Genomic DNA, 24700 nt, shown 5'->3' with positions numbered 1-24700 from the left:
TCATACTAGTGGCGCCTCATTGGCCTCGGAGAGCTTGGTTCTCGGATCTCCAAGGTCTACTCGCAGACGATCCTTGGCCGCTCCCACTACGTCCAGACCTGTTACAACAGGGTCCGTTCCTTTACCCCGATTTAGCGCGGCTGCGTTTGACGGGGTGGCTGTTGAGACCGCCCTCTTAAGAAGAGAGGGCATTCCAGAATCGGTTATACCAACCATGTTACGAGCTAGGAAGCCGGTTACGGCAGCTCATTATTACAGAGTATGGCGTGCCTATATAGGTTGGTGTGAAGCTCGGAAGTTTCCGACATCATCTTTCAAGTTATCCCGCCTTTTGTTGTTTCTACAAACAGGGTTAGATGGAGGACTGCGTTTATCTACACTAAAGGTGCAGGTATCTGCTTTGTCAATTTACTTTCAAAAACGATTGGCTCTATTGCCGTCTATACGCACTTTTCTCCAAGGTGTCCTCAGAGTACAGCCTCCGTTCATTCCACCTACAGCGCCATGGGACTTGAATCTGGTTTTAGAGTTCTTACAGTCTTCATATTTTGAACCCTTACAGCAAGTGGATATAAAGTTTCTCACTTGGAAAACAATTTTTCTTCTAGCCTTAGCTTCGGCAAGGCGTGTTTCGGATTTGGGTGCCTTGTCATGCAAGTCACCGTATTTGGTGTTTCATGATGACAGAGCGGACGAATCCCGCTTTCTTACCAAAGGTAGTGTCATCTTTTCACATCAATCAACCAATAGTAGTTCCTGTGTTGACAGCACATTCTGGAACTCTGGATGTGGTACGCGCATTACGCGTTTATGTATCCTGAACGTCTTCAGTTCGTAAGACGGATACGTTGTTTGTTCTCTATGATGCTGCCAAGATGGGTTGGCCAGCGTCTAAACAAACCTAATCCAGATGGATAAAACTGACCATACGTCAGGCTTACCTTCATGCTAGGTTACAACCGCCTACATCAGTAACTGCTCATTCCACACGTTCTGTGGGAACTTCATGGGCAGCTGGTCGGGGAGCTTCTACGACGCAGCTTTGCCGTGCGGCTACATGGTCTTCAGAGCACACGTTTGTGCGCTTTAACAAGTTTGATACGTTTGCGGCATCAGCATCTAGCTTTGGCCGCCTAGTGTTACAGGTGCCAAACAGCTCTCCCGCCCACGGGGGAAGCTTTGGTACATCCCAAGAGTACTCCAGTGACCCCTAGTGGATGAAAAAGAAAATAGGATGTTGGTACTTACCAGGTAAATCCTTTTCTTTGAATCCATAGGGGGCACTGGACGCCCACCCAGAGCAGTTTTACCTAGTTGTAGTGAGTTCTGAGGATCTTATGGTAACACACTCTCACCGACTGGTTCAAATTATCAAGTGCTGGTTAGGGTGTCAACTGTTTAGTTGTCAGTAACGTTATGTGTCAACTTCGTTATTGTCCGTTATGTTATATGTAATACTCCATTGTCAACCTCTCTATAGTTCCTGTTCGGCTCAGTAAAAAACACTGAGGTACTCGGGGATATGGAGGGGTGGAGTGTTCTAAATTTAAATATTCAGTGCTGTTCCTACGGAAGCCGTCCATATCCCAAGAGTACTCCAGTGCCCCCTATGAATTCAAAGAAAAGGATTTACCTGGTAAGTACCAAAATCCTATTTTCTGTTTACTTTTGTTAGTATGAATAGTTAAGTTTAGTTCCTATTGCATATGAGTCTGTGTACATTACTGTGGTTTTTTTCGCATTGCGTCTGAATACGTTAAGATCTGTATAGAACAGAATTCAGTAATATGTACTCCTACATACTTTAAAATGTTTGTAGTTGATATTATGCTCATGACTAATATATAACGTGACTGCTAGTGTGATTGCTGACTTTAATATATGTTTGTCAGTTGATCTTCTGATCCTCAATGCGGGTGCATGGGTAGGGTCAGATTGATATCACTTTAGAGAGAGAAAGTGGTTACAGTCACAAATTGTGTAGTACATTGTGAAAGTGCTGTTTATTTATCATGTCTAATGGTGTGTACATACGGTGAGATTTCTTATTTCGATTTTGATTATATAGACAAAATCGCAAGAAAAGTTAGTGCAAATCACAAGGTGTTATGCCACTTGCTATCCCGATTCGATCCCGATGCGTGGTCCCGCCAGGTCGTTATTGCAAGAAAAGATAGACTGTGCAGGCAAGTCAATCCTTGCTAGATCAGTGTATTATCTAGTTCATCTCACGTGTCAATTAAATCTCGCATAAGCCAAAATCTCACATAAGCCAAAATCGTAAACACACATAGTCCATAGCTCAAGAAAAGTTAGTCAAAATCGGTGGTGCTGGGCTCCGGGGAGTTCAGGGTAAATCGCAAAGTGAAAATCGGGCATAACAAGGATCTCACCATGTGTACACACCATAAGAGCGGCAAAAGTGACGAGGGTACACTTACAGTAACACCTACACTCATATCAGGTGTTTTGTAAAAACTGTATTATCCTCTATGATCTGGTACAGGATGGTTTATGTGTAAAATGGTTTGATGTTCAGCATAATACATCCCTTATCTACATCAGGTATAGATAGACCCATTGGGGCGATGTTTGCACAGACCTTGTCCAGTTTAGCTGAAAAGTTAATTCTTACAGCTTCAATACCAGGAATGGGGTTCACTATTAACCCATACATGCAGCTCCCTACCTACGGTATATCCCCAACAGCTTCTCCAATAAGAGAAGCTGATGAACCGAAGTAAATAAATCATCGACTTCACAGGCTACACATGATGATCATCAGACAATGAAAGCTCTATATTCTCTACCTCAGCATACGAAGAACAGATAAAAGGTATCCGCTTAATGAATAAGCTGAATAAATGAGAGCAGAAAAGGCTATTCTGTCATTAGAGGCAGCAGAGCTTGGGTTAAAAAATAAGGCACCTGTGTTTAAACGTCCCAAAACAATAATAGGGCCTCCTCACCAGTGCAGAATTCATGGATGATGTTTGGACTACACCCAATAAAATAGAATTCCCGGTAAATGGGATTTCAGTATCCTTTTCCAGCTGGGGACTGTTTAAAATAGGGAAGTGCCTCCCAAAATAGATACGCATGTCATTTGATAGTGCAAAAATCTATATGGCCTCTGCCGTCAACGTCAAAAGAGGAATGGTTTTAAAAAAAAAATGTAGTCTCTGAGGCAGTCATAAGGTTAGCCATGACTTCAGCTTGCATGGAAAGAAGCAAAATAGCTACCTGGGCTTGTAACAGGCAGAAATAGATATGGGTAATGCTTCATGGAGGCGTCATCCTTCACAATAGCTGCTTGCAGAACCGTTTTTCTTTCATACATGGAAAGCTGATTCAGAATCAAAGTAGGTTCTGGGAACTTAACTTTGGCTGGAACTTTCTGTTGAGTAAAGAATTAACAGAGGTCCGGGAGTCAGAAGCAGACTCCAAGAAGATCACGTTTCCTTCCACATAGAACCCCTGGCTAGGGGTCTGATTTTCGGCCTTGTCGGTCGTAAAGGAAAAGCAAAAGGATCGTAACAGCGACCTGAGGGCTAGCTTCCAAACAAGAGGATAAGCCATCAGCATGATGGGCAGGTCTCCTTCTGGGGGATCCCAGGGTAGCGGGCCGACTTCTTCAGTTTGCACAGATGGGTGCAAGAAGCGGTATCTCTAGTTTATGCTTTCCTTTCAAGAAGCATTCTCCTCGAAGGTTCTTCTGTTCCAGTTCTTCTGTTCCAGCCCGTCTCGGGTAGAGGCGAAGGCGAGGGATTTGCATGAAGCAGTTCAGAAATTGCTTTTGTCAGGAATAGTCATTCCAGTAACCCATGCACATGGGGGGTTTTACTCCAACCTGGGTTTGAGTCAAAAGGATCCTTCGCCCCATTCTCAATCTCAAAATGTCTAAACAAATAAGTTTGGGTACCACGGTTCACATGGAGACATTGCACTCCATAGTTTTGGCGGGGAGCCAGTAGATTACATAGTATTCCTGGATAAATCCGGAATCTTACCTTCAGGCTCCTATAGCACCGTCCAACAGTGTTGTCTCAAGGTTTACCATCATTCAGCAACATTTACCCAGAGTATTTACCAAAATGATTATGGCAGTTTATCTCCGCTAGCAGGGGATAAGAAAATTGCCATACCATGACCACCTTTTTTTTTATCCTGGCACAAATACAGGAAAGGTTTCTGTCCCACATACAACACACAATAACTTGTCTGCAGAGGCACGGGTGGTTCATAAATTGGCAAAGTCATCTCTTGTTCTGTCACAACGGATGACTCGTGGTGGGGCTGTACTGAATTCAAGTCTGCAGAAAATATTTACCTCGGAACAAGATATCCAATGTACAGTTAAGGGAGTTGTTACACAGTCAAACAATATCAATTCACGCAGCAATGCGAATGATTGGTTTGATGGTGTCAACAATAGACATGGTGGAGTGTGCACAATTCTACTCAAGACCTCTACAGCATCTGTTTCTATCTGCAGCTGCATCACACTGGATATGCCCAATCTCATCTGATGTTGGAAGTTAAGCAGTGTTGTGCCTGGTTAAATTATCTGATAGGAGACCACCTGTGAATACCAAGTGGTGTAGGTGGGCCAGATGGACAATAAACAAACAAGTACGTGGGATTGTCAGAAAAGGTAAGAAATGCAGTAGCCTGGTGGTTAAAGACATTCCATCTAGACCAGGGGACACCCTTTTTGGATATCTGGTTGGGAGATCCTGACAACAAATGCCAGTCTTCGGGGCTGGGGGGGGGGGCATTGTCCGGAAGATTATGATTCTGGGGACTATGGACCACAGAAGAAAGTTGCCTGCGATTAAACCTGTTAGCTTTTCGGGCCATATACTTGGTCCTGATTCGGGCACGGTATACTCCTAAAGGAAAACCAGTCCAGATTCGCAGGGACAAGGCAACGGCAATAGTGTGTCTCAACCTTCAGAGAGGAACACTCTGCTAAATAACAAGGAAGGAGGTAAGTCACATACTAAAGTGTGCAGAACTCCATATTCCAGCAGTGTTCGTTCCGGGAGTCCTAAACTGGAGAGCAGATTTTCTCAGTCGACACGCCATTCAGGTAAGCGAATGGGCTTTGCACCCAAAAGTCGTTTCAGACTCTGGTAGACAAGTGGGATTGGCCAGAGAAAGATCTCATGGAGTCCCATCTGAACAACAAAGAGCCCATAATCGGGTCAGGAACAAAGGATCAGGTAGTGATCTTTGTGGACGTCTTTTCAATGGGAATTTAATTTCACATGTGTTTTCTCAAATCATCCTGCTACCCAGGATAGTGAGGAAAATACAACAAAGGTGCCGGGATTCTAATAGCTCCAGCTTGGCCCAGATGGCGTTGGTACACAGATCCGCAGAAAATGTCAAATGCCATTTCTACTTCCTCTACGCCCAGATCTACTAATGCAGGGTCCTTGTTATCACAGATATCTGGATCGACTGTCTTGATGGCGTGGCTCTTGAAATCTATATCCTGAAGTCAAGAGGATTCTCACAGGTAAATCAAACAATGCTCAGAGCAAGGAAAACTTCCTTGGCTCGTATTTATCACCAAATATAACAAGTCTAATTGGTGCAATGGAAGAGGTATGGACCCGAAATCTTTCAGCGTTTCCAGGGTTCTAGCATTCCTTCAGGCAGGAATGGATAAAGGTTTAAGGGTGGCTTCCTTGAGAATGCAAGTGTCAGCATTGACTGTATGGTTTCGAATGAAAATTGCCAAGTTGCAGGATGTGTGCACTTTTTCCAGGGAATACTGCACATTTAACCTCCTTTTGTTCCTCCTACAGTGCCTTGGGACTTAAGTCTAGTCCTAAAAGCCCTTCAAGTTGCCCCATTTGAACCACTATATAAAGTGGATCTTAAGGGGTTGACAGCTAAAGTTCTCTTTCTACTAACTATGGCATCAGCTAGAAGAGTGTCAGATTTAGGAGCACTGTCATGTTAATCTCCTTGTCTGATGTTTTATCCAGATAAAGTAGTTCTCAGAACTATGTCTGGGTATCTTCCTAAGGTGGGGTCTAGATTCCACCTTAATGAAGAAATTGTAGTCCCGGTTTTTCAGGTATCGGGACTTTCTGCGGGAGATGCGTCGCTGGACGTAGTCCGAGCATTAAGGATCTACGTGGATCGTACCAGTGCCATCAGAAAAACAGATTCTCTCTTCATTCTCTACGGATTTCACAAGAGAGGATGGCCTGCTACCAAACAGACGCTGGCAAGATGGCTTCGAATGACTATTTCAGAAGCATATTCTCGAGCTGATCTTCCTGTTCCGGCTAATGTGTCTGTTCACTCTACTCTTAAGTCCTTCATGGGCAGCACAGCATGGTACTTCAGAACAGATATGTAAGGCAGCCACATGGTCTTCCATTAACACACTTATTAGACATTATACCTTGGATACTTTAGCCTCTCATGACACTGAATTCGGACGAAGTGTTCTGTCCAATCAGGAGCGTCCCCACCACTAAAAATTGCTTTGGGAAATCCCATTGTTATCCTGTGGATAACCTGTGGACCCAGCCGGAGAAATATACGTTATGGTAAGAACTTACCGTTGATAACGGTATTTCTCCTATGTCCACAGGTTCCACGGGGATCCCACCCTGACGCACCTGATTTGAGGATCTTTCTACTCACTAACCTCTTCCTCCTTGTACGGAAGGGTGTGCATGTGTGTTTTTCTCACCTGATTAGGGCTCTACATGATGCTCCTGCCTAAATGCTTTGGAATCCAACTGATTTGCCTGAGCCAGTGGGCGGGGTAATATGGACGGGACCGTTGCATCCTGGGAGGACTGAAAGCTTGTGATCGTTTGGTGTCAATCCGCTATCGCTCCATCATATCCCATTGTTATCCTGTGGAATCTGTGGACATAGGAGAAATACCATTATCAACGGTAAGTTCTTACCATAACGTATATTTCCCCATTAACCCCTTCAGTGGTTTGCCCAGAAATCTTCCGGGCATGCTACTGACTGATTCCCCAGGGACGGCACCCGGGAATCTGTATACTCCATTATCTAGTTTAGCCCGCCTCCCGGACTCCTATTGGCCGGAGGGGCGGGCTTAGCAGTAAAATTGCCTATGCGAGCCCGGGAATCGGTACTAGGGCTGGTGATCCCCGCGGGCGATTGTCAGGTGATTACCTCGCCCTGCCCCCTCCCCCGCCACACCATCCCCCCACCCTGCACCTTCTTCCCACCCCCCCCCGCTCACCCCCACTCCCGACTCAAATTAAACACACACCCCCAGGGTGTGTTTTTAGATTAAAAACTTGCCATTGAAGGGATTGAGGCATTAATGCAATAAACAAAAAAAAAAATAGGTTTAAACATCAACAAAAAAAAACTTAGTTTGGATGTATTTCTTATTTATCTGTTTTTCTCTGACGTCCTAGTGGATGCTGGGAACTCCGTAAGGACCATGGGGAATAGACGGGCTCCGCAGGAGACTGGGCACTCTAAAGAAAAGATTAGGTACTATCTGGTGTGCACTGGCTCCTCCCTCTATGCCCCTCCTCCAGACCTCAGTTAGAATCTGTGCCCGGCCAGAGCTGGGTGCTCCTAGTGGGCTCTCCTGAGCTTACTAGTAAAGAAAGTATTTGTTAGGTTTTTTATTTTCAGTGAGCTTCTGCTGGCAACAGACTCACTGCTACGTGGGACTAAGGGGAGAGAAGCAAACCTACCTGCTTGCAGCTAGCTTGTGCTTCTTAGGCTACTGGACACCATTAGCTCCAGAGGGTTCCGAACACAGGCACCTGTCCTCGATCGTCCGTTCCCGGAGCCGCGCCGCCGTCCCCCTTGCAGAGCCAGAAGAACAGAAGCTTGAAGACGGCTGAAGACTCCTGTCTTCATTAAGGTAGCGCACAGCACCGCAGCTATGCGCCATTGCTCCCAGCACACTTACACACTACGGTCACTGTAGGGTGCAGGGCGCTGGGGGGGGCGCCCTGGGCTGCAATTGAAGTACCTTTGGCATAAAAATACATATATACAGTCTGGCACTGTATATATGTAAAAACCCCCGCCAATTTTTTTACATAGAAAGCGGGACAGAAGCCCACCAGCGCCATTTTCTCTTCACAGCTCCGCTGGAAGCAGTTTTCCAGGCTCTCCCCTGCAGTATCCAGGTACAAGATGGGTTAAAAGAGAGGGGTGGCACATAAATTTAGGCGCAAATAAGACAATATACAGCAGCTATTGGGTAAATCACTTATTATCAGTGAAAATCCCTGTGTTATATAGCGCTGTGGTGTGTGCTGGCATACTCTCTCTCTGTCTCCTCAAAGGACTTTGTGGGGTCCTGTCCTCAGTCTGAGCATTCCCTGTGTGTGTGCGGTGTGTCGGTACGGCTGTGTCGACATGTTTGATGAGGAAGGTTACGTGGAGGCGGAGCAAGGGCAGATAAGTGTGGTGTCGCCCCCGTCGGGGCCGACACCTGATTGGATGGATATGTGGAAGGTCTTAAATGACAATGTAAACTCCTTACATAAAAGGTTTGATGACGCTGCAGCCTTGGGACAGCCGGGGTCTCAGCCCGCGCCTGCCCAGGCGACTCAGAAACCGTCAGGGGCTCATAAACGCACTCTATCTCAGATGGTGGACACAGATGTCGACACAGAGTCCGACTCCAGTGTCGACGATGATGAGGCACATTTACAGTCCAAAATGACCAAGGCCATCCGATACATGATTATTGCAATGAAAGATGTATTACACATTTCTGAGATTAACCCTGTTAATACCAAGAGGGTTTATATGTTTGGGGAGAAAAAGCAGCCAGTGACTTTTCCCCCATCTGATGAATTAAATGAATTGTTTGAAGAAGCGTGGAGTTCCCCTGATAAGAAATTAGTGATTTCTAAGAGGTTACTGATGGCGTACCCTTTCCCGCCAACGGACAGGTTATGTTGGGAAACATCCCCTAGGGTGGACAAGGCGCTGACACGCTCATCTAAAAAGGTGGCCCTGCCGTCTCAGGATACGGCCGCCCTAAAGGAGCCTGCGGATAGAAAGCAGGAAGCTATCCTGAAGTCTGTGTATACACACTCTGGTACTCTACTGAGACCTGTTATTGCTTCAGCCTGGATGTGTAGTGCTATAGCAGCGTGGACAGATACTCTGTTAGACGACATAGATTCCCTCGACAGAGACACTGTTTTGCTGACCCTGGGCCATATCAAAGACGTCGTCTTATATATGCGGGATGCTCAGAGGGACAGTTGCCTGCTGGGCTCTAGAATTAATGCTATGTCCATTTCTGCCAGGAGGGTCTTATGGACTCTGCAATGGACAGGAGATGCTGATTCTAAAAAACACATGGAGGTTTTGCCTTATAAGGGTGAGGAATTGTTTGGGGACGGTCTGTCGGACCTCGTGTCTACGGCGACAGCTGGAAAGTCGACTTTCTTGCCTCAGGTTTCCTCACAGCCTAAGAAAGCACCGTATGATCAAATGCAGTCCTTTCGTTCCCAAAAAGGCAAGAGGGTCAGGGGCGCATCCTTTCTTGCCAGAGGCAGGGGTAGAGGTAAGAAGCTGCACCATGCAGCCAGTTCCCAGGAACAAAAGTCCTCCCCTGCTTCCATTAAGTCCACCGCATGACGTTGGGGCTCCACAGGCGGAGCCAGGTGCGGTGGGGGCGCGTCTCCGAAACTTCAGCAGCCAGTGGGTTCGCTCACAGGTGGATCTCTGGGCTATACAAATTGTATCTCAGGGATACAAGCTGGAATTCGAAGCAACTCCCCCCCCCCCCCCCCCCGCCGTTACCTCAAATCAGCCTTGCCAGCTTCCCCCATGGAAAGGGAGGTAGTGCTGGTGGCAATTCACAAGCTGTACCTCCAGCAAGTGATTGTCAGGGTCCCCCTCCTTCAACAGGGAAGGGGTTACTATTCCACAGTGTTTGTGGTACCGAAACCGGACGGTTCGGTGAGACCCATTCTGAATTTAAAATCCTTGAACACTTATATAAAAAAATTCAAGTTCAAAATGGAATCGCTCAGAGCGGTTATTGCAAGCCTGGAAGAGGGGGATTTTATGGTGTCGCTGGACATCAAAGATGCTTACTTGCTTGTCCCCATTTACCCACCTCACCAGGAATACCTCAGATTTGTGGTACAGGACTGTCATTACCAATTCCAGACGTTGCCGTTTGGCCTGTCCACGGCACCGAGAATATTTACCAAGGTAATGGCCGAAATGATGATACTCCTTCGGCAAAAGGGAGTTATAATTTTCCCGCACTTGGACGATCTCCTCATAAAGGTGAGGTCCAGGGAGCAGTTGTTGATCAATGTAGCACTCTCTCAGGAAGTGTTGCAACAGCACGGCTGGATTCTGAATGTTCCAAAGTCGCAGCTGATTCCTACGACGCGTCTGCTTTTCCTGGGCATGATTCTGGACACAGAACAGAAGAAGGTGTTTCTCCCGGTGGAGAAGGCCCAGGAATTAGCATCTCTGGTCAGGGACCTCCTGAAACCAAAACAGGTATCTGTGCATCACTGCACGCGAGTCCTGGAAAAGATGGTGGCTTCATACGAAGCCATTCCCTTCGGCAGGTTCCATGCGAGGATCTTTCAGTGGGATCTGTTGGACAAGTGGGCCGGATCGCATCTTCAGATGCATCGGCTGATCACCCTGTCACCAAGGGCCAGGGTGTCTCTTCTGTGGTGGCTGCAGAGTGCTCACCTTCTCGAGGGCCGCAGGTTCGGCATACAGGACTGGGTCCTGGTGACCACGGATGCAAGCCTCCGAGGATGGGGGGCAGTCACTCAGGGAAGAAACTTCCAAGGGCTGTGGTCAAGTCTGGAGACTTCTCTACACATAAATATACTGGAATTAAGGGCCATTTACAACGCCCTAAGTCAAGCAGAGCCCCTGCTTCAAAACCGGCCAGTGCTGATTCAGTCAGACAACATCACGGCAGTCGCCCATGTAAACCGTCAGGGTGGCACAAGAAGCAGGATGGGAATGGCGGAAGCCACAAAGATTCTTCGATGGGCAGAGAATCACGTGCAAGCACTGTCAGCAGTGTTCATTCCGGGAGTGGACAACTGGGAAGCAGACCTCCTCAGCAGACATGACCTCCACCCGGGAGAGTGGGGACTTCATCAAGAAGTCTTCCAACTGATTGCAAACCGATGGGAACTGCCATAGGTGGACATGATGGCGTCCCGCCTCAACAAAAAGCTAAAAAGATATTGCGCCAGGTCAAGGGACCCTCAGGCGATAGCTGTGGACGCCCTAGTGACACCGTGGGTGTACCAGTCGGTATATGTGTTTCCTCCTCTTCCTCTCATACCCAAGGTACTGAGAATAGTAAGAAAGAGAGGAATAAGAACAATACTCATTGTTCCGGACTGGCCAAGAAGGACTTGGTACCCGGAACTGCAAGAAATGCGCACAGAGGACCCATGGCCTCTGCCTCTCAGACAGGACCTGCTGCAACAAGGGCCCTGTCTATTCAAAGACTTACCGCGACTGCGTTTGACGGCATGGCGGTTGAACGCCGACCCCTATCGGAAAAAGGCATTCCGGATGAAGTTATTCCTACGCTGATAAAGGCTAGGAAAGACGTGACAGCAAAGCATTATCACCGTATATGGCGGAAATATGTTGCTTGGTGTGAGGCCAGGAAGGCCCCTACACAGGAATTCCAACTGGGTTGTTTCCTGCACTTCCTACAGTCGGGTGACTATGGGCCTAAAATTGGGGTCCATAAAGGTCCAGATTTCGGCCCATAAAGGTCCAGATTTCGGCCCTATCCATTTTCTTTCAAAAAGAACTGGCTTCACTGCCTGAGGTTCAGACATGTGTTAAGGGAGTGCTGCATATTCAGCCCCCTTTAGTGCCACCAGTGGCAACCTGGGATCTTAACGTTGTGTTGGATTTCCTGAAATCCCACTGGTTTGAGCCACTTAAGACCGTGGAACTAAAGTATCTCACGTGGAAAGTGGTCATGCTGTTGGCCTTAGCATCGGCTAGGCGTGTGTCGCAATTGGCGGCTTTGTCATGTAAAAGCCCATATCTGATCTTCCATATGGACAGGGCAGAATTGAGGACTCGTCCCCAATTTCTCCCAGAGGTGGTGTCATCGTTTCATTTGAACCAACCTATTGTGGTGCCTGCGGCTACTCGGGACTTGGAGGACTCCAAGTTGCTGGACGTAGTCAGGGCTTTGAAAATATATGTTTCCAGAACGGCTGGAGTCAGGAAGACTGACTCGCTGTTTATCTTGCATGCACCCAGCAAGCTGGGTGCTCCTGCTTCAAAGCAAACTATTGCTCGCTGGATCTGTAGCACGATTCAGCAGGCTCATTCTGCGGCTGGATTGCCGCATCCAAGATCAGTAAAAGCCCATTCCACAAGGAAGGTGGGCTCTTCTTGGGCGGCTGCCCGAGGGGTCTCGGCTTTACAGCTTTGCCGAGCGGCTACTTGGTCGGGTTCAAACACATTTGCTAAGTTCTACAAGTTTGATACCCTGGCTGAGGAGGACCTTGTGTGTGCTCATTCGGTGCTGCAGAGTCATCCGCACTCTCCCGCCCGTTTGGGAGCTTTGGTATAATCCCCATGGTCCTTACGGAGTTCCCAGCATCCACTAGGACGTCAGAGAAAATAAGAATTTACTCACCGGTAATTCTATTTCTCGCAGTCCGTAGTGGATGCTGGGCGCCCGTCCCAAGTGCGGACTATCTGCAATACGTGTATATAGTTATTGCTTAACTAAGGGTTATTGTTATGAGCCATCCGTTGAGTGAGGCTAAGTTGTTGTTCATACTGTTAACTGGGTAAGGTTATCACAAGTTGTACGGTGTGATTGGTGTGGCTGGTATGAGTCTTACCCTGGATTCAAAATTTCCTTTCCTTGTAATGTCAGCTCTTCCGGGCACAGTTTCCATAACTGAGGTCTGGAGGAGGGGCATAGAGGGAGGAGCCAGTGCACACCAGATAGTACCTAATCTTTTCTTTAGAGTGCCCAGTCTCCTGCGGAGCCCGTCTATTGCCCATGGTCCTTACGGAGTTCCCAGCATCCACTACGGATTACGAGAAATAGAATTACCGGTGAGTAAATTCTTATTATTTCCCCAAACCCCCCCCCCCCCAAATACTGGATTTTGGTATGTTGTAAGTACTATAATTTGTAAGACTGCATTGTTTTTATATCGGACCCATTTTAGGGTGCCACTTGAGATTACAATACTGATTTTAATTACTGAAGCAGTGATAAAATATAAATAGAATTTGTGATTGTAATGCAGGCCTGGCCAACCTGTAGTACTCCAGCTGTTGTGAAACTACTCATTCCAGCATGCCTTGCCACAGTTTTAGCATGTCCCTAATAGCAAAACTGTCAGGGCATGCTGGGACTTGTAGTTTCACAACCGTTGGAGACCCACAGGTTGGCCAGCCCTGTTGTAGAGCAATATCAAGGCCCATTCTTCGTCTCCATTCATTAATATAATAGGTTTACAGTATATCAGACAGAGTTTTAATTGCTACTGTGACATTTCCGTTGATTCTGCTTTAATAGTGGTTCGTATAAAATGTATTCACAGTGTAACTTTCTAACTTTTAACTTGAAATAATTTCCTGTGGCAGCTGTTTGTTGTCATCTAATATAGTACGTTGCATAAATTATGTTTGTATAACCTGTAAAACCTGCTATGTTTAGGTGAACATTTATCGTTTGGTCACCAAAGGGTCTGTAGAGGAAGACATTATTGAAAGAGCAAAGAAGAAAATGGTGCTAGATCATCTTGTAATTCAAAGAATGGACACTACGGGCAAGACTGTTTTACACACTGGATCAACACCATCTAGGTATAAATTGTATTGTCTTTTTTTTTTTTTTTTTTTTTTACAATGCGTACATTCTGTTATTGCAAGCCTGATACTGAAATGGCCTTTTCTTCTGTTTAAAGCTCGACACCATTTAACAAAGAAGAACTGGCTGCTATTTTGAAGTTTGGCGCAGAAGAGCTATTTAAGGAACCAGAAGGAGAGGAAGAAGAACCTCAGGTAAGAATAAACTTGTATAGAAAATAATTTTAGGAGCAGCTTTATGTTTGTATTTCTTTTTTTATTACTCCAGTTCCTTCTTTATTTTGAAGGAGATGGATATTGACGAAATCTTGAAAAGAGCAGAAACTCGTGAAAATGAAGGAGGGCCACTGACTGTGGGGGATGAGTTACTTTCACAGTTTAAGGTATTACTTTGGATTGATTTTCATCTTTTTTTTTTTTTTTTTTTTCAAATATGTAAAATAAAAATTAAATAATAAAAAAAAACATTAAATCTAAAACACAGAAGCATAGAGAAGACCCAAAGGCAGTCTTATGATACGAGCATTAGTGTATCTGTCTTTTACTATTCTTCATGCTTTTGGCACTTTTTGTTACTACAGAAGTTGAACAACTAAAGAATAAAGGTTATATTTTAAAAGACTGAACTATATTTTCTGTAAGTGGAATTTTTGGCACGAATATCCTTCTTTATTATTTATTATTTAAGGTTGCTAACTTTTCAACAATGGAGGAAGATGATATCGTGGAACCTGATCGGAATTCAAAATCCTGGGAACAAATTATTCCCACAGACCAGAGAAGAAGAATGGAGGAAGAGGAAAGGCAGAAAGAGCTTCAAGAAATCTACTTGCTTCCCAGGATGCGGAACTGTGCGAAACAGGTGAGCGCTAACACATTATTTCTCTTACGTCCTAGAGGATGCTGGGGACTCCGTAAGGACCATGGGGTATAGACGGGCTCCGCAGGAGATAGGGCACCTAAAAAGAACTTTGACTATGGGTGTGCACTGGCTCCTCCCTCTATGCCCCTCCTCCAGACCTCAGTTAGATCTTGTGCCCAGAGGAGAATGGGTGCACTGCAGAGAGCTCTCCAGAGTTTTCTTGGAAAAATAATTTTGTTAGGTTTTTTATTTTCAGGGAGTCCTGTTGGCAACAGGCTCCCTGCATCGTGATACCGAGGAGAGAGAAGCAGAGCTGGCTTGTCAAGTTGGGCACTGCTTCTAAGGCTACTGGACACCATTAGCTCCAGAGGGAGTCGGAAAACAGGTCTCACCTAGGGTTCGTCCCGGAGCCGCGCCGCCGTCCTCCTCACAGATGCCGAAGATAGAAGCCGGATAGAGAAGGCAGAAGACATCTTAGGCGGCAGAAGACATCAGATCTTCATGAGGTAAGGCGCGCAGCGGTAAGCTGCGCGCCATTGCTCCCAGTCACACACACACAGAGCAGCACTGAAGGGTGCAGGGCGCAGGGGGGGCGCCCTGGGCAGCAATAAACCTCACATTTTGGCACAAATACAGTGGATTAGACTGCGGAGGCAGTAAATCTATGATCCCCCGCCATTTTATGGAAAAATCACTGGGACCGAAGCCCGCCGTCGGGTGGGCGGGGCTTGATCCTCAGCACTAACCAGCGCCATTTTCTCCACAGAAGCTGCATGAGGAAAACGCTGGCTCCCTGGTCTCTCCCCTGCTGAACTCACTGGCTGGAAAAAAGAGGAGGGGGGCACATTAGCGACGCAGTGAGTGGGAATTGGCATATTATATATAAAAAAGCGCTATCTGGACATATTTTTTCCAGTGTTTTTAAGCGCTGGTGTGTGCTGGCATACTCTTTCTCTGTCTCTCCTTAGGACCTGGTTGGGGTTTTGTCCCCTTATAGGTTAATCCCTGTGTGTGGGGGGTGTCGGTACGTGTGTGTCGACATGTCTGAGGCGGAAGGCTTCTCCAAGGAGGAGGTGGAGCAAATGAGTGGTGTGTCCCCGTCTGTTGTGCCGACTCCAGATTGGATGGACATGTGGCATATGTTAAATGCAAGTGTGGCATCTTTACATAAAAGGCTTGATAAGGATGATTTAGGGGGGACATCAGGGGGTCAATCCTCAGATTGGACCGACTCACAGGGCCCGTCGGGGTCTCAAAAGCGTCCCTTAACACACTACTACCGACACGGATTCTGATTCCAGTGTCGACTATGACGAAGTAAAATTGCACCCTAGGGTGACTAAAACCATTCAGTGTATGATTGTGGCAATAAGGGATGTGTTGCATATTGTGGATGAACCCTCTGTCCCCGACACAAGGGTACACATGTTTAAGGAAAAGAAACAGATTATTAACTTTCCCACATCTCATGAATTAAATGAATTCTTTGGAAAAGCTTGGGAGACTCCGGATAAGAGACCGCAGATCCCCAAAGAATTTATATGGCATACCCTTTCCCTAAGCAGGGGGAGATTTGGGAATCACCCCCCACTGTGGACAAAGCCCTGACGCGCTTGTCCAAGAAAGTGGCGCTACCGTCTCCTGACAAAGCAGCCCTTAAGGACCCTGCAGATCGCAGGCAAGAAACTACCTTAAAGTGTTTTTATACTCATACGGGTGCTGTGCTAAGACAGACAATTGCGTCGGCATGGGTGTGTAGCGCAATTGCAGCTTGGACAGATGAGCTGACAGATCAATTTGATAATATGGTTAAGGATACTATATTCCTAACTCTAGCCCATATTAAAGACGCAGTCTTATTTATGAGGGATGCTCAAAGGGACATTGGATTGCTAGCTTCTAGGGCCAATGCCATGTCTGTCTCAGCGAGAAGATCCTTATGGACTCGCCAATGGACGGGTGATGCGGATTCCAAGAAACATATGGAAGTACTACCCTACAAGGGTGATGTATTGTTTGGGGATGGGCTGACGGACCTGGTTTCCACAGCCACAGCAGGTAAATCAAATTTTTTACCATATATTCCCCAACAGCAAAAGAAAGTAACACCCTATCAGATGCAGTCCTTTCGGTCGCACAAGTCCAAAAGAGGTCGGGGATCCTCTTTCCTCGCCAAAGGTATGGGCAGAGGCAAGAGAGCACCTGCTTCGGCAGGTGCCCAGGAACCAAAGTCCTCCCCGGCTGCTCCAAAACCCACAGCATGACACTGGGGCTCCCCTGAGGGAGTCCGCACCGGTGGGGGCACGTCTTCGACTTTTCAGTCAGGCCTGGGTCAGTTCGGACCTGAATCCCTGGGTGTTGGAAATAGTTTCCCAGGGTTACAAATTGGAATTCGAGGAGGTGCCCCCGCGCCGATTTTTCAAATCGGCCCTACCAGCTTCCACATCGGAAAGGGATGTAGTGTTAGCTGCAATTCAAATGCTGTGTATACAGCAAGTGATAATCAAGGTTCCCCTGCACCAGCAGGGAAGAGGTTACTATTCAACCCTATTTGTGGTCCCGAAACCGGACGGTTCGGTCAGACCTATTTTTCCCCCCATCAGGAATACCTGAGATTCGCTGTACAGGATTGTCATTACCAATTTCAGATGTTGCAGTTTGGACTTTCCACGGCCCCGAGGATTTTCACCAAGATAATGGCGGAAATGATGGTGGTCCTGCGCAAGCATGGAGTCACAATTATCCCATACTTGGACGATCTCCTGATAAAAGCGAGATCAAGGGAGAAATTGCTGAACAGTGTGGCGCTCTCGTTGAGAGTGCTCCAGCAACACTGTTGGATTCTAAATCTACCGAAGTCACAGTTGATTCCGACAACTCTACTACCGTTCCTAGGTATGATACTGGATACGGAACAAATGAAGGTCTTCCTCCCAATAGAGAAAGCCCAAGACATACAGAACATGGTCAGAGACCTGCTAAAACCGAAAAGGGTGTCAGTTCACCAATGCACTCGAGTTCTGGGGAAAATGGTGGCGGCCTACGAGGCCATTCCCTTCGGCAGGTTCCATGCAAGGACTTTTCAATGGGACCTTCTGGACAAGTGGTCCGGGTCCCATCTGCACTTACATCGGAAAATAACTCTGTCCCTAGGGACCAGAGTGTCCCTCCTGTGGTGGTTGCAAAGTGCTCACCTCCTGGAGGGTCGCAGGTTCGGAATTCAGGATTGGATCCTGGTTACCACGGACGCGAGCCTCCGAGGATTTGGTGCGGTCACGCAGGGAAAACATTTTCAGGGTCTTTGGTCAGACCAGGAGTCCTGTCTACACATCAATGTGTTGGAACTCAGGGCCATTTACAACGGCCTTCGACAAGCAGAAAGTTTTCTTCGAAACCTACCGGTGCTGATTAAATCAGACAATGTCACAGCAGTGGCTCATGTGAACCGCCAAGGCGGGACAAAAAGCAGAGTCGCGATGGCGGAAGCCACAAGGATCCTTCGCTGGGCGGAAAATCATGTAAGCGCTCTGTCAGCTGTCTTCATTCCGGGAGTGGACAACTGGGAAGCAGACTTCCTCAGCAGACACGATCTCCATCCAGGAGAGTGGGGACTTCATCAAGAAGTCTTTGCAGACGTAACACGTCTTTGGGGAACTCCTCAAATAGACATGATGGCGTCACGCCTCAACAAAAAACTTCAGAGGTACTGCGCCAGGTCTCGGGACCCTCAGGCAATAGCAGTGGGCGCTCTGGTAACACCGTGGGTGTTCAAATCGGTCTGTGTGTTTCCTCCTCTTCCTCTCATCACAAAAGTGTTGAGGATCATAAGACGAAGAAGAGTACGAACGATACTCGTTGTCCCAGACTGGCCTCCAAGGGCCTGGTACTCGGATCTACAAGAGATGCTCACAGGAGATCCCTGGCCTCTTACTCTGAGGGAAGACCTGTTGCAGCAGGGGCCCTGTGTATTTCAAGACTTACCGCGGTTACGTTTGACGGCATGGCGGTTGAACGCCGAATCCTAGCGAAAAAGGGGATTCCGGAAGAGGTCATCCCTACGTTAATAAAGGCTAGGAAGGAGGTGACGATAAAACATTATCACCGTATCTGGCGAAAGTATGTGTCTTGGTGTGAGACCAAGAATGCACCTACGGAAGATTTTCATCTGGGTCGTCTTCTCCATTTCCTACAGACAGGAGTGGATATGGGCCTGAAATTAGGCTCTGTTAAGGTACAGATTTCGGCCCTCTCGATTTTCTTTCAGAAGGAATTGGCTTCTCTTCCAGAAGTCCAGACGTTTGTAAAGGGAGTGCTGCACATCCAGCCCCTTTTGTGCCTCCAGTGGCACCATGGGACCTGAACGTGGTGTTGCAGTTCCTAAAATCACACTGGTTTGAACCGCTTAACAAGGTTGAGTTGAAATTTCTTACCTGGAAGGTGGTCATGTTGTTGGCCTTAGCATCAGCAAGGCGAGTGTCAGAATTGGCGGCTTTGTCACACAAGAGCCCCTACTTGATTTTTCATGTGGATCGAGCTGAATTGAGGACACGTCCGCAATTTTTGCCTAAAGTGGTTTCTTCGTTCCATATGAATCAACCTATTGTGGTGCCTGTGGCTACAAGTGACCTGGAGGATTCCAGATCCCTGGACGTAGTCAGGGCCTTAAAAATTTATGTAGCCAGGATGGCTAGAATTAGGAAAACAGAGGCTCTGTTTATCCTGTATGCGGCCAATAAGATTGGCGCTCCTGCTTCGAAGCAGACTATTGCTCGCTGGATCTGTAATACGATTCAGCAGGCTCACTCTACGGCTGGATTGCCGGTACCAAATTCGGTTAAGGCCCATTCCACTAGGAAGGTGGGCTCTTCTTGGGCGGCTGCCCGAGGCGTCTCGGCTTTACAACTTTGCCGAGCGGCGACTTAGTCGGGGTCAAACACTTTTGCTAAATTCTACAAGTTTGATACCCTGGCTGATGAGGACCTAGCGTTTGCTCAGTCGGTGCTGCAGAGTCATACGCACTCTCCCGCCCGATTGGATGCTTTGGTATAAACCCCATGGTCCTTACGGAGTCCCCAGCATCCTCTAGGATGTAAGAGAAAATAAGATTTTAAACCTACCGGTAAATCTATTTCTCCTAGTCCGTAGAGGATGCTGGGCGCCCGTCCCAGTGCGGAAACTCTGCAAGACTTGTATATAGTTGTTGCTTACATAAGGGTTATGTTACAGTTGACATCGGTCTTGGACCGTTACTGTAGTTTGTTCATACTGTTAACTGGTTATGTATGTTCCAGGTTACATGGTATGTTTGGTGTGGGCTGGTATGAATCTTGCCCTTGGATTGCTAAATCCTTCCTTGTATTGTCCATCTCCTCTGGGCACAGTTCTTTAACTGAGGTCTGGAGGAGGGGCATAGAGGGAGGAGCCAGTGCACACCCATAGTCAAAGTTCTTTTTAGGTGCCCTATCTCCTGCGGAGCCCGTCTATACCCCATGGTCCTTACGGAGTCCCCAGCATCCTCTACGGACTAGGAGAAATAGATTTACCGGTAGGTTTAAAATCTTATTTTTTAATAGAACTGTGAAAGGATGGGCTTACTTTACCTCACTGTTCCTGGGAGGAGTTTACAGATTTGTCTTAATGTTCCACTTACCACAAGTAGCCTGTTATTACTTGCAACTTCTGCTGGTCTTATTGGCCAATAGACAACTTGTCTACTGTAGTGTCCTCAGTTGTAAGAGAATAATCGCCGTCCCCACCAGACTCTTTCACCAGTAGCAGGAACTACTTGCTTCTGAATGGTCTATGCAGCTACTGCTCATTACTCTCATGACTACTTTTGTTGGATCGGGACTGTTGGGTAATAGGCCAAGCATTGAGAGGACACACTGCTTTGTCAGAATGGAGGCATATGTTTGGGGGCAGCTGGGGAAGGGTTGCTGAGCGGCTGTCAGAGCTAAGGCTGCCTATTACCTATTACTGCATTATTTGTTGATTCAGGGTGTACTGCTCTGACCATATTAAATAATACATGTCCCACAACAGGTGCTGCATGTGAGGGAGTAGGGAATTGAATGGCTTTGTTCTGCTCTGGGTTCTTTTAATTTCCAAGACTGCTTTCATCTATAATTTGGTTGGCCAGATTAAAATTTTTGCATAATGTACTTATGCACAACGTGAATTTTAGGCTAGCTTTAATGGAAGTGAAGGTAGACGGAGTCGAAACAGAAGATATTCTGGTTCTGATGACAGTGATTCAGGTTCTGATAGAAAGCCCAAGAAACGAGGTCGACCGAGGACAATTCCAAGAGAAAATATTAAAGGCTTCAGCGATGCGGAGATCCGGAGGTATATTTATTGTATTAAACATTGATAAATAAATACATAACACCCCCTCTCCCCCCCCCCCCCCCCTCTCTCTCTCTCTCTCTCTCTCTCTCTCTCTCTCTATGCAGTGTATTTGTTTATTTGGTGTTGAAGGATATAAAACAAAATATACAACAGGGCCTATTAACATATTTTGCCTTCAAAAATAGGGGCACAAAGACTTATGTTTCACCCCTAGAATGTAGCGCAGTGGAAAGCAGTAACTGCCATCATCCCTTTGTGTCCCTTTTTTCTGTGGGCACAGGGCCCTTTTTAGTTTTCTTTTGTTACATTAACACTATTGAGGCATATCGTCCCTGATCTTTGCCATCTGCCTGCTTTCACCAAGGGAGTCCCTAACCTCTTTTCTCTTTAAGCCCTTACAGCATTGCAGATGTAGAGTTCATCCTCTATGTAACTTTGCTTTATGGACTTTCTATGTGAATGTATGTAGCCTGGCGTATTCTGTATTTTTTCTGTTAGCCACTATGGAACACTGGCACAACTTCAAGACCGTGGGGTGATGATGGTGGCTTTGTATTTTTGAATGCAGTGTCATTTCACATGGGAAATACTGTAGAAATAATACTGGATGCCAATTGCATTTTGTAACCTTTATTTTCCTTATCCTTTTTGTAGGTTTATTAAAAGTTACAAAAAATTTGGCGGACCTCTGGAAAGGTAATTGTGCACTCCATGTGTAGTTACCATATAACTTATTTGTTTTTTGTTAAATTTTAAGTACGTTTTCAGATCGACAAAGCATGTAACAGTATTCAGTAGTTAATTTCCTTGCTGTTGAAGAGATACTCACAAATTATGCTTAATTTTGCCTAGCATAGATTAGTGTATAAGCTAGACAGTGATTTATGTTATGCAGTTTACAGATGTGTCCTGTTCCATCTAGCCTTCCTGCACGTTAAACAGCCCTTCTAGTTACGTCATGCCGTGGAGTAACGCTCCATAAAAATGTCTTATTTCTGCAGCAGGTTACATTGGTTTCCACAGGGAAAACATTGGGGTGTAGAGTGGATCTTGATCCAGAGGCACCAGCAGGCTAAAGCTTTAGCTGTCCCAGGATGCATTGGGGCCTCCTCTATAACCCCAGCTCCAGGCACTGAGAGCACCTGACAGGAGGGCTGCACTGAGCAGCCCTGAAAAAGCTTGTCTGAAAGGAGGTTTCTTCTCTGGGCTGTCAACGCTGTATGTCAGTGTGACATTCAGCGCTGCAGCTCCATCACCTCCCAAGCGGCGTCGCATACTTCCGCGGCCTGGTTCCTGGGTACTTGCGGAGGAGAAGTCCCATCTTAGGCAGAGTCGCAGACCGACGCCTTGGTTCGCGTGGCTGCTACTGGGAGGAGTTAAGAGGGTCCCCCCTGGTGGCACCTGCCATTTAATCGTGTTCCGTCCGCGACCTATGGAGACTCTGCTTTATTGGCCAGGTACTTACGTATACTAGGAATTTGTCTAATGTTTGCTATACAACAGCCAAGTTAGGTAACAGATAAGCGGGGGGGGAGGTAAATAAAGTCACTCAGGTATACCGTAGGGACACAAGTGAATTACATGTACGTGTTCAGGAGTTCAGCAGGCGGACCGCTTGGGAAAATAAACTTTTGAGGCTACTAGTGGACCTGGCGGAGACGGCCCTGTAACGCCTGCCTGAAGGAAGCAAGTTAAACATGCTGTGGCCGGAGTGTGGCTGGTCCTTTACGATCTTCGTTGCCCGATTTTTAGCTCTGGATAGGTACAGGTCCTGTACTATATTCTGTACCCTAAAGGCTAGGTGCGTCTGGGTCTCATAATATAGTAATACACAGTATTTATCACATGCGTATATTCTACTTTGTTACAGTTGCATAATACCAGGTTTTTATCCACAGGTATTGTACTTTGTCTCGCTTTATCGTGCTAAGTAGCCCGGTTGTTGCATTTGTTTTATAATGTCTAACAGAAAGGGCAGTAAATCAGTGGAAGCTCTTGCATCATGCAGAGCATGCTCCAAGGATTTACCAGAGGGGTTAGTGTTGTTTGATGGTCTGTGTACTTATTTTCATACACCTCCCAGTCAGTCCGCTGCTCCTGCAACTACTCAGGAGCCATCATGGGCTGTGTTCACCAACCTACTGGATACTCTGGTGGAACGCTTAGAGCCCCCTATGGGACCTCTGGTGCCACTACCACCACAAATTGTCCCTATGGTTAATCCGCCTTGGGCGGAAAATTTGTCTAACCAACTGCAGCAATAAAATCAGTCTCTGGTTATACAGAAAGCTACCCCAGGTCCTCTAAGTGGGCTGCTTCCTCCTCACAATCCACAAACCTCTCTGATGGCTCATCTGAAGAGGAGGGGGAGTATATGGTCCTATCAGACACCGAATCCTGTGTCACTGATGAGGATTCTCCCATGCAAATTGATGTCCCTGCCTTAGTGGTTGCTCTTAAGTATATCCTACAAATCACTGATGAGGATTCCACTACTGTGGCAAAGAAAACTGATAAGTTTAAACAGCAGAAGGTGGTTAAAATTGTATTTCCTAAATGGGCCTTGGCTCGCGATCTCTCCCTGCAGAGTTGTGTAACAAATGGGAGACTCCACTGCCGGTGTGGAGGGTTGCCCGAAATCTATATACTCCCTTACAGGGGCTATTCATAGACCCACTATAGCTGCCTCCTGGGCTGCAAGAGGTATTGAAGTGTGGTTTCAGGCATTCGAGGTAGAGCTGCCCGAGGATATTTCTGGCAATGCCAGACAATACCTGTCTCACATTACCACCGCCGCCTATCAGATTCAGGAGGCGTCCTCTGAGGCCGGGAGTATTGACAGCCAAGGCGTCGACCACGTCTGTCCTGGCTCGTCGCATACTGTGGTTGAGGTCGTGGAAAGTGGACCTAGACTCCAAAAAGACCTTGGAGGTACTTGCCTTCACTGGGGACATTTTGTTTGGGGGAAGACCTAAATAAAATTGTCTGAATTGGCAGTCGCTAAGACGGCTTTTCTCCCAACCACTAATCCTTCTGCACAGAAGGCAAAAAGTATCACTTTTCGTTCCTTTCGGCCTCAAGGGAAAGCAAAGGGTCAGGCATACCCGAGACAATCTCGTACTCCCAAAACCATTAAGCCCAAGGCGAAGCAATCCTGGGCAGCCCGTCAGCCTGCTTCAAAACATGACAATCCTGCTTTATGATGGGGCGGGCCTCCTCCTGGGGGACCCCAGGGTGGGAGGCCAACTTCTGCACGCCCAGGTCTGGTTAAAGACTACTTCAGGGTCCTGGAAGTTGTCTCTCACGGGTACGCTGTCTTCTTCAAGAGACGTCCCCCTCGCCAGTTTTGCATCACGGTTCTCCCTCCGGATCCTTTAAAGGCGCAAACTCTACAAACGGTTGTGAATTACTCTACTGAGTACAGGAGTGGTTGTGCCAGTACCTCATTCTCCGGCCTATACTCAACCTCAAATCTCTGAACAAGTTTGGTACGGTAAGACAAAGCCACCACGGTGGCATACATAAACCAAGGTGGCACTGGAAGCCGCATGGTAATGATGGAAGTGTCAAAAATCCTTTGTTGGGCGGAACGCCACCTGCCAACCATAGCAGTGTTCATTCCGGGCATCCTAAATTGGG

The 24700-nt window shown here is 46.9% G+C and overlaps 1 protein-coding gene across 6 annotated transcripts in view; it reads left to right on the top strand.

Moving 5' to 3' along the window:
* CHD1 (chromodomain helicase DNA binding protein 1) overlaps positions 1 to 24700 on the top strand; it is a 290764-nt gene that overhangs the window by 209717 nt on the left and 56347 nt on the right. For all 6 annotated transcript variants that reach the window (XM_063964069.1, XM_063964066.1, XM_063964068.1 and 3 more), the window contains 6 exons: positions 13700 to 13848; positions 13950 to 14046; positions 14139 to 14234; positions 14540 to 14713; positions 20898 to 21058; positions 21716 to 21757. In XM_063964069.1, coding sequence (XP_063820139.1) covers positions 13700 to 13848; positions 13950 to 14046; positions 14139 to 14234; positions 14540 to 14713; positions 20898 to 21058; positions 21716 to 21757 — 719 coding nt within the window. The remainder of the gene's footprint in view (positions 1 to 13699; positions 13849 to 13949; positions 14047 to 14138; positions 14235 to 14539; positions 14714 to 20897; positions 21059 to 21715; positions 21758 to 24700) is intronic.

This window comes from Pseudophryne corroboree, chromosome 1 (genome assembly GCF_028390025.1).
Source record: "Pseudophryne corroboree isolate aPseCor3 chromosome 1, aPseCor3.hap2, whole genome shotgun sequence".
Taxonomy (NCBI): domain Eukaryota; kingdom Metazoa; phylum Chordata; class Amphibia; order Anura; family Myobatrachidae; genus Pseudophryne; species Pseudophryne corroboree.
Note: the sequence above shows the minus strand (reverse complement) of the source record. Positions and strands in the feature narration are given on the sequence as shown.